Consider the following 10,724-nt stretch of genomic DNA (forward strand, 5'->3'; position numbering starts at 1 on the left):
GTGCTCACACATGTGCTCTTGTGCTTCTCCTCGTTCCTTTGTATTAAAGCTAAGTTGTTGTATTCGACATAGGGATGAGGGTCAAGATTCACGAATTTGATCTGGATATGTGTAAAACACAGCTAGCTTGTGGATCCTAAATTTTAGGAAACAAATCTTGAGCTGAGGAGACGGATCTCAAGTCAGGTCACTCGATCCGAGGATTTCAAGTGAAAAAAAAACAAACAAACAAACCGGAATTTTCCTTTAGGTTTTTGACTTTGTTAAAGTGTGGCCCCCGTTCTTGGATTATATTCACTTTGTTGACAACCTTGATTAATGCCCAGGCGACGAAGGAACTGTGCTTGGATTATTCACCCTCGACCCCCTTGCTTCCCACAACGACAGAGCAAGTTGCGAGGAACCCACAAGTTTGGCGCTAGTCGGGTGGGCACACAGGTTGAAAGGAACACGCAAAAGCTTGAAAGTTCCTCAAGTTTGTCATCGATAGGGTGGGCACAAAGGTTGAAAGGAACATGCATAGACTTGAAAGGAGCACGGGCACAAGGTTGTCGCTGGTTGGGTGGGCACAAAGCAATGCGTAGACAAGAGCACAACTCATAGGTAAAATTTGTTTTTAATTTTTATGTATTTTGTGTCAAAAAAAATACATATCACATGTTGTATTGTGTATTTTAAAATTTAATAGATGTAAGTAGAGTTGCCATTGAGCTGACTAGCACCACTAGCGTTTTTGTGGACTGAGACCTTAGTTGATTCTTGGCAAAAACCTAGGTAGGGTGGACCCACAGGTAGTAGCTCCAAATAATATTGTTAGCAGTACCCATTTGCATAGATACAACGACCTACATGTTTATCGCCTATGTCTCTACCTTGATTATTGAAAGTTGCTTCAAGAGGGCTTAGAGAGTGAGCCTTTTATTAGTTGTGGCGGCAGCTCTAAATGGCAATGGAAGCTAAGTTTTTGAGCTTTGTACAAAGTGTTTTCCCTTAGCAAGCTTTTTATCAGTAGCTTCTTGCAAAGATACATAGAATTTCATTTTTGCAAAACCCAAACTTTGGTTAGATTTGCTATTTGCATTTTTTGGCCCGGTGCATACTTGCACCTTGTGTTAATTTGCACTTCCATTTATATGAACCACCTCTAAAGTTTTTTCCAATAATCTCACATTTTGCCATAAAAGAGATTTTCGGTTTGTTTTGATAATTTCCCTCTGCTCATGTTGTGATGGTACCATAATTCAAATTATAATATATTATCAATAAACAATTAAAAATTAAAATACACAATTAAATACATAAAAATTTCAGAGATAATTTTTTTAGATTATTAACATTTTTAAGGTGGTTTCTTTGCTCTCTCCAACACTCATGTTTCTGCCCATGTATCCCGGATTGTTTGTAGTTGTCTATCCACGGATTGCCTCTTTGAGCTAACAATTCTTTGATCCTTCACCCATTGTTTCTGCTTAGACCTCTTTTTGCTTTGGTCGGTCTTGAGTAAAGGAAGAAGAGTATCTCAGGGCTTCAGAGCCCTTTCAATCCACCCGAGGAATTCACTGTAAATGAGGCCAGAGCAGTCGATTCGGTTGATGTGAATATGTGACTAGTTGTGCTTTCCTTGAAACAAATATTTAATCAACATTTTAGGTTTTCTGCCGTCGTGTGCATTTTAATTAAAATTTCAAGCCGTCTATAACTAGCCGGATATATTGTGTCATTCCTAACCTCTCTCCTTCTGATTGTATATGCCGATGGGCAGGGGCATTGACCTTTGTGCGGGTGCTCGAATGTAGCTTTCAAGTGTTTAGGTGCCCCTTTCCATGCGCGGCTTCAGTGAAGTAGTAATGTTCATGTAATTTTTCGATTTGATTTGCTAATTGTCGCTTTTCATTTTGATGGCTCAATGCGATTTCTACACATAGGTTTTACCTAATCATTGGCTAGTTTTTGCTTTCCATTTAAATGGTTTAATGCCATTTCTACAGATAGATTATATCCTATCATTGGCTTTTAACATAACTTTTGGCTTTGACGTGCCATTTTTCCATTATGTGTTTTATGAGATATGGTTTAAATATAATTTTGTATTAATTAAGTGTTTATGTTCTTTGCATAGCTTCAGTTATCTAGTTATCATCTAGTTATCTAGATAAATTTTAATCTTTATCTCTTTAACTCAGAGGGTTTCTGACTTTTAACCAGAACTAAAGCAGTTATGTACTTTCACTTGTAAATTTCCACTTAAATGATGCGTACAAGTAGAATTTATGGGGTTTTGCATTGAAATGTCTGCTTTTAAAATTCAATATCTAAATTGCAGGGGAAGTGACTTCAATGTCACTGTCCTCTTTCAAAGTCGGAGTATTTACGCTATATTTTGAGCAGCGGAAAGATGGTTTAGTAATGCAAGTTTTATTATCCTATGGCAGGCTCCTATTGACATACCCTACGTCCGGAGGAGGTGAGTTTGTTTGGCAAATCTCTTGAAGTAGTATAATTTTGATTACTGTTTTTGCTTAGGGTTGTGATATATTTATAAGGCAGTATTTGTCCACATACCTTTTACAAGGATTTTTTGTCCTATTACTTTTTCTTGTAGTAAAGGCATATAATTGTAACTTGAGGTGATGTTTATTGCAGTTATGGCCGTCGATCGTTGTTTTCAGTGAGGTGTTCCAATCCTGAAGAAAGGCAAGAAGCAATAGAGGCTGCAGCCAGGATTGAGTCTGAGTTAGGATCTGCTCACCCAACTTTCCTGAAGCCTATGTTACACTCTCATGTTTCTGGTGGATTTTGGCTGGTAAGTGAAAATTAGAAAAATCATTTTACATGTCAATAATCTGTTGTTATTTTCGAGCCTTAATTAATATAGAGTGCAAAAAAAAATGGCACGAAGATGAAGGACAATCACCCAAACAGTGCAAGATTTTCCTGTGGTGAAATTTTGACAATGTATGAGGGAAATATATCCATGGGGAAGGTAAGATATTTTATTGCTCAAGAATAATTACAATCATACTTACAACCCTCACATCCTCTCAGGGCCATAGATTTATATTTCATTTAGCAATTGTTACAAACATCACATGAATTGTTATTTGTTTTGTAAATCAACATTCCTATACAACATCTCAAAAATTTTACATGAAGTAAATTTTGGTTTCTTACACTTTTTTTTTTTTTTAATTTGTTGTCATGAATTCTAACAATTTACTTGATACTTTGTCCAAGTTCTTTCATCACCTCTTTTGCAATCCAAGAGAAGACAAGTACCATCGCAACTTCTCTCACAACATTGGTTTTGTGAACACGTTTGCACAATCTTCTTGAGTGTGGACCTTTTTAAGAGCTACTCCACTCCCATCAGTCACATGTCTTACGAAATGATACTTTACTATGATAAGTTGGATTTGTAGCGAAATGGATAACACTTTGACTATCATAGAATATGGTTACACTATCTTGCATTCTTCCAAGCTCACCTAGCAAAACCTTCAAACAAATTGTCCCCTTGCACGCATGTGAGACAATGATATATTTTGCCTAGGTAGTAATTGTTTATTGAAGCTTTGACACCAACAAATACAGATTCTCCTACAAGAATAGAGACATAACTTGAAGTAGATATCCTCTTGTCTAAATCTCTTGCAAACTATGAATCAACAAAACCGTAGACTAAAACATCACTATCGATAAAGGTGTTGCAATAATTACTTGTGCCTCTAAGATACCAAAGAACCCATGCCATTGCATTCCAATGCTCTTTTCATGGATTTTCCATTTATCTACTAACACCACCAATTGCTTGTGAAATATCTGGTCTAGTACATACCATCACATACATCAAACTTTCTATTGCATTAACATATGGTACACAAAATGTATAATCCTTTTTGTCCTCACTATTAGGACATAAACTTGAAGAAACCTAAAATGAGAAGCAAAAGTAATATTTATAGGTTTCACATTATTCATATTGAATTTTGCAAGTTTTTTCTCAATATATTTTTGTTGTGAAAACTTGAGCTTACCATTTTTTTGTCTTTGCGTAAGCTAACGTTTGTTTTCTTGCTCCTAGATCAACACCAATTGCTTGTGAAATATTCAGTCTAGTACATACCATCACATACATCAAACTTTCTATTGCATTAACATATGATACACGAGATGTATAATCCTTTTTGTCCTCACCATTAGGACATAAACTTGAAGAAACCTAAAATGAGAAGCTTATAGGTTTCACATTATTCATATTGAATTTTGCAAGTTTTTTCTCAATATATTTTTGTTGTGAAAACTTGAGCTTACCATTTTTTTGTCTTTGCGTATGTCAATGGCCAACATTTGTTTTCTTGCTCCTAAATCATTCATATCAAAGGTTCTTAATCATTTGAACTTTCAACATGTTGATGTCATCCATGCTTTTTCTTGCAACAAACATATCATCAACATATAACACCAAGAGAATACAAAAATTGTCCAAACTTTTGAAGTAGAGACAATGGCTATAGTCTTCTAGTATATAATTTTGATTTATCATGAATGAACCAAACTTCTTGTACGTTGCTTAGGAGACTACTTTAGGTTGTACGATGACATTTTGAGCTTGTTAACTAATCTTCTTTTGTGATGTTGAACAAATCCTTTTAGCTGTTCATATAAAAAAAATCTCTTCATCCAAATCTCCATGTAAAAATGTGTGATTGTTTTAACTCTAAATCAAGCCAGTTCAATATGAATGAAAACAAACTTAACAATTGGTGAAAAAATTTCATGGATATCTATGCTTTTCATTTGAGAATAGTTTGGCTTATACCTTTCAACGTTATCATCAACAACTTTTGTTTGTTTGTTTATTTTTTAATTTCCTTTATAATTTATGGACCCACTTACACCCAACAACATTTTTATTTTTAGGAAGTTTTACCAGGTCGTAAGTTTTGTTTTTCTCAAAAGCATCCATCTCTTCTTTTTTATTGCCATCTTACATTTAACATTATTGATATCATCAATGGTTCTTGATGGCAAGAAGGTTTCCCATCTTTAGTATAGATGAATAACATTTTGTGTAGATCTTCTAGTTGTTAGTTGTTGAATCTCCACATTTCTTGAATATCATCATCATCTACATATTTTTTTATCATCAGAAGCTTCTTCTTGCTTTTGAGTCTCTCTGTTGATGGTTGAGTATCCAATTGAATTTGTTTATTTAGTGACATTTGTTCCCATTTCAAATCAGTTTTTACAATATCCAATTTAATGTGGGGATTCTTCAAATATTACATCTCTGTTAATGATGATTTAGTGGGCAGTAGGATCCCACAATCTATATTCCTTAGCTACACCTTCATAACCAACAAATAGGTATTTCTTCGATAACCAACAAAGTGATATTTCTTTGATTTGGGTTCTAACTTAGAATGCTGATTTTTGGAGTAATAGCATAAGCTTCACTACTGAAATTTTTAAATTTGAATAATTTCAAGGATGACATGCCCATGCCTCTTAAGGAATTTTACAATTATTGTAATTGATAATGATTAATTTACAAGATAGCATGTAGTAATGATTTCTTTTGACCACAACTCTTGTTGCAAATTGGCATTGCTTAGCATGTTCCTTGCTTTTCCTACAAAAGTCATGTTCATGTGTTTTGCCACACTTTTTTACAAGATAGTGTTTACAATGGTTTTGTGTAAGATCTCAGTTTCCATGCAATATTTTTTAAATTCAAAATATGTGAATGTGTCTTTGTTATCCATTCTTTTAAATATTTGATTATCATGTCAATTTTCTTCTCTACCATAATTCTAAACTGTTTAAATGTATTAAAAACATAAGCTCTTCTTTTCAAAACATAGACCATAATTCTAAGTTGTTTGAATGTATTAAAAGCATAAGATTTTCTTTTCAAAACATAGACTCACACTTTTCAAGAGAAATCATTGCGTCGAGAGGCGCCCTACAACCCAGTGTAGGGTGGATGTGAGAGCGTTTTGTGTCTTTTTGATCTCAGTGTCCATGCAATATTTTTTAAATTCAAAATGTGTGAACTCGTCTTTGTTATCCGTTTTTTTTAAATATTTGATTATCATGTCAGTTTTCTTTTCTACCATAATTCTAAATCGTTTAAATGTATTAAAAACATAAGCTTTTCTTTTCAAAACATAGACTCACACTTTTCAAGAGAAATCATTGCGTCGAGAGGCACTCTACAACCCAGTTTAGGGTGGATGTGAGAGCGTTAGATGGGTGAGCATGAGCGTTAGATGTGAGAGCGTTAGATGGGTGAATGTTAGATGTGTGAGCATTAGATGGGTGAGCGTTAGATGTGATATGTGTAAGTGTTAGATGTGGGTGAGTGTAGTGAAAATAGTAATATCAGCCTAGATCCATCTTAACTCCGGATCTATCAAGTGTCGAGAGGGATCAAATCTCTCGAGGTGCAAACCTCTTTTTTTGAGTGCAAAACTTGAGGAAAAGTTCGCACCTCGAGAGATTTTGATCCCTCTTGGCACTTGATAGATCCGGAGTTAAGATGGATCTAGGCTGGTTTATGAATGTTACAAAATTTGATGATCCTTCGAAAGAAATTGTAGGGCATGGCCTCCAAACATCTAAATGAATATAATCAAAGAATACCTTTATTGATATGACTATTTATTTGCTTCAAACTTTTGTCTATATTACTTTCCAAATATATAATGTTTGCAAAAACTCAAATTCGAAGGTTTTAAATTTAGAAGTAATTTGCGGTTTACAAGTACTTTTAGCCTTTTCTTTCTCATATGACCAAATTGTTGATGCCTTATATGAGTAGATTCATTTTGCCTCCCTAGATACCTCCATTGCTTTATTGATTTGAGCGTACTCCCTTTCAACTTGTAAAGGTTTTCTATCTTTGTAGCCTTTATAACCACCAAAACTTCCTTTTGCACCTTCACTGCTCCACTTTGACCTATAAATTTGTAATTTTATAAATCCAATATTCCCCAAAACAATTTAATTTCTTCTTTAGTTCAAGTTCATGTCTAATCTTTATCAATGTCCTTATGATACCATCAAACATTTTAATTTAAATGCTTTTAACTCCAATAGTCTGACCAAAAAACATTATCCCATAAGAGCAATACCACCATTAATATCTTGATAATAAGCAAACTGACTTTTACGTGGATATATGTGATGAGAAGCACAAGAATCTAACAAGCATTCCTTATGGTTTTTATGGCAATGTAGTGGTGTGTATTAATGAGCCGACTAGGGTAGTTAAAGACATTGGAAATAGACAAAACTTCATCAGTCGTACTTGTGCCTGAGTCAATCGAATTTGCCTCCTTTTTGGAGTCTTCCATGGATTACCTGCTCTTCAAGCAATTTTTTTTGAGATGTATCGATTTTGTACGGTACTGAGTTTATTTTCTTGCCTTTCGATTTTGATCAGTTATACTAAATCTAATGGAAGTGACTAAATGATTCCACGATTCAGACAATGAACGCAACAAGCCAATTGCCTTATTTTTCTCATTGATTTTAAGATCAACACTAGTCAATTAGCATATAACAATATTAAAATCATTCAAATAATTTGCAATTTTTGTACTCGAAATTTCATTTTTATACTATAAAATTAAATCAACACTAGTCAACTAAAATTTCATTTTTATAGTTTTTTATTTAAAATTTCATTTTTATACTATAAAATTGTCTTTTCAAATAGAATTGATTTGTCGAAATCTTTGTGATGTAAAGGTTTTCCATTTTGCTCCATACACTTCTGGCTGATACTTTTCCAATAATATTAAACTAGACATCAAGCTTTTTGCATCCATGTCTCCCCATTCTTCATCAATATAGGCTTCTTCCTTTTGCCATCGAACACATTGTGCAATCTGTGTTGCACTAACAAATCTCATATTTTAATTCGAACTTATTTTGACCAATAAACTTCTCCTTGACCTTGATTTTCTTCGCGGACTTGGATATATCTCGGTTCATGTAAACTTTGGATTAATTCAGGTCTTTGCGGCTTGCACTAGGTTTACTCAGACCTTTGACCAGCTCATCCATCCCACCTCAGCGATCTTCTGCTCGACTTTGATTTAATCTCCACGGATGACAGTTAGTGTATCAAATCGTCAGTGCAAACTTCACATCGGTGAAATGCCTCACTGTGGGGTGGACGACTTCACTGCTCAATGGCTCGAAATCCAACTAGTGCAACTTACCCAGATGACCTTTCTCTTCTGTGCACGACTCATCTGTAATAGCAGCTAGGGTTTTGGAGGCTATGGTTCCTACTTTGTTCATGTTGCTCCTCTTCTTCTGATTAGTGCTTTCATGTTGTTCCTACTTTGATACTACTTTTTAGCATTTTCAAGCCTGAATTAATATAAAAACGCAAGAAAAATTGGCACAAAAATAATGAAGATCAGTTTGACTAGTGCTCTGATATCACTTTTTGGTATTTTCAAGTCTGAATTAATATAAAAATGCAAAAAAGTTTGGCACAAAACTAATAAACAGCACTCAAACAACACAAAATTTTTATGTAATTAAATCTTGACACAGTGTATCAAAGAAACATCTACAGGGCAGGATAAGAAATTTTATTGGTTAAGAGAATAATTACAATCAAGCTTATAACCACCCCATCCTCTCAGAACCATAAATCTATATATAACTTTGTAACAGTTACAAAAGCAACATGCATTGCTATCCTTTCTATCAACCAACACCGCTCAGAGTAGACAAATGCCAAAATATCTTTTCTCTCGTCTCCTACTCCTTTTGTTGCTTTGTAAAAATGTGGTTTTGATTAGTTAGGCGTTGACATTATCATATCATGTTGAATATATGGGGTTTGAGTTCTTGCTTTTGATGAATGTGTGCTGCACAGGGTCTTCCAACTCATTTTTGTAGCATGCACATGCCGAAACGTGATGAATGGATGATTCTAGAGGATGAGAATGGTGAAGATTCAAGAACACTCTTCCTTTCTGGAAAAACTGGCCTAAGTGCAGGTTGGAGAGGATTTTCGATCCAACATCAGTTGGAAGATGGGGACTGTTTGGTTTTCCGAATGGTCCAACCAACGAGATTCAAGGTTATTATTATCACTGTGAAATTCTATGATTTCTCCTCATTGTTTCCTATATTTCCAACTTTTTCAGGTTGTAGTTTTTCTGTATTTTCGAGCTTTTGAGGTCTAAGCTTTATGCCAGCCGTTTGCCAAGTTTTTGCGAATGCCCAAATTTGCAACACCAGTTATTATTTCTTCAGGTATAGCTGAATGAGAACACCGTAATACTGTTTTCCTCTTATGGGCCGCAGGTATACATTGTCAGAGCATCGGGTTTTGAATCGGCAGTTGCTTCAGAAGAGCAGGCAAATAACACTGAAAATTTACAGAATGAAGCAGATAATCCTCCAGAGGAACTACAGAATGAAACAGATGATTCTGACAGGGAGTTGCAGGAACATGAGGCCTCAAATCTGGGGAAACGGAAAAGAGCCCTGAAGGCTGGCAAAAAAGCCTCAAAAAGTACAGCTAAAACAGGAGAGGGGCAGTTGTCTAAGAAGTCCGGTAAGGTGAAAACTACAGTGAATGAAAAGGAGACGTCTTCAGAAGCAAAGGATGGGAAAAGGGTGTTGAAAAAGTCAGGTAAGGTCAGTGACGAAAACGAGAAACACAAGTCAAAAACAAAAGGCCAAAGTAGCAAACCGAACAAGAAAACTGATGCAGGAGAAAATGCAGAATCTGGAAGCAATAAAAAACTCACGAAAATGCTACCAACAAGGAAGACAACTCGCATTCAGAATCATATAAAAACATCCGGGGCACCATCACCTATGGTTATGGTGCAAGCATAATTAACTTTCAATCCGTATGTCAGCGAAAGCCGGGGTAGAAGAAGATACGCTCTTGGAGCTGTCATTTTCTTGGGGTTAGTTTTTATATAAGGTACAGTGCTTAGCCTTCCTGTTGGATTTGTTAATGTCTGTATACAATTATACCCCTTGAGAAACTTTGAATCTGGCTGTTCATTTTGGTAAATATATTGCCCACCTTTAATCTAAGTTCTTTGAAATTTGTGGGAGTCTTATGGTTGTTTCTAGTATTTGGCAACCCTGCTTGAGTGCAACTGTTCTTTACAAATGGGTAATTTTTTTGCTTGTAGCTTCAGTTGTGAATGTAAAAAAATTCACCCCACGAAATGTTTGGAGACTAAGCCTTAAATGTCTGATGGTTAAATTAGATTTTATGAATGCTTAAATGAATTTTCCCAATCACCATCATTGCAAGAAAACAAATCAATTAATCAACTTAGTGTGTCATTGCTTTTCACAGTACATCAGAATAATTTTTCGTGAGCAAGTTTGTAATCCTAGTTCTGCAACGTTATGTTGTGTGTCATTGCTTTTTACAGCAAAACCGTTTATCATGGATCATTCTTGTCTTCGATTTGTTGCCTGAATTTGGGCTGCAAATAATTATAGGCTTCTTCACATAGAATTGGGTTCAGTCCTCCTTTAGAACATGCCTCTCTGTTAATCTTAATGGCATTCTGTTAATCTTCATCAAGCTTGTTCCTTATTCATTCATGCAAGTTAACTTTTACCAAAAATTCACATCTTACCTACATGCTTACCATGTGACATTATTAAATTGAATATATATATATATATATATATATATATATATACATATATATATATAC

At 34.9% G+C, this 10,724-nt stretch overlaps 1 protein-coding gene across 5 annotated transcripts in view; it reads left to right on the forward strand.

Annotated features, from left to right (window-relative positions):
• LOC149260903 (B3 domain-containing protein Os06g0194400-like) overlaps positions 1 to 10,096 on the forward strand; it is a 28,601-nt gene extending 18,505 nt beyond the window's left edge. Inside the window, exons 1-6 of one of the 5 annotated variants that reach the window (XM_089421352.1) lie at positions 1,353 to 1,602; positions 1,763 to 1,844; positions 2,433 to 2,464; positions 2,644 to 2,803; positions 8,903 to 9,109; positions 9,337 to 10,096. In XM_089421352.1, the coding sequence (XP_089277478.1) occupies positions 1,824 to 1,844; positions 2,433 to 2,464; positions 2,644 to 2,803; positions 8,903 to 9,109; positions 9,337 to 9,876 (960 nt within the window). In that variant the 5' untranslated portion in view covers positions 1,353 to 1,602; positions 1,763 to 1,823 and the 3' untranslated portion in view covers positions 9,877 to 10,096. Of the gene's footprint in view, positions 1 to 1,352; positions 1,845 to 2,432; positions 2,465 to 2,643; positions 2,804 to 8,902; positions 9,110 to 9,336 lie in introns of those variants that run through there. The other 4 variants (XM_089421349.1, XM_089421355.1, XM_089421346.1 and 1 more) reach the window with 4 other exon arrangements.
• Positions 10,097 to 10,724: the final 628 nt, after the last annotated feature.

Source organism: Pinus tabuliformis, chromosome 6, assembly GCF_031772625.1.
Source record: "Pinus tabuliformis cultivar Carrire ecotype Pingquan chromosome 6, CPIR1, whole genome shotgun sequence".
In the NCBI taxonomy this organism is placed as follows: Eukaryota; Viridiplantae; Streptophyta; class Pinopsida; order Pinales; family Pinaceae; genus Pinus; species Pinus tabuliformis.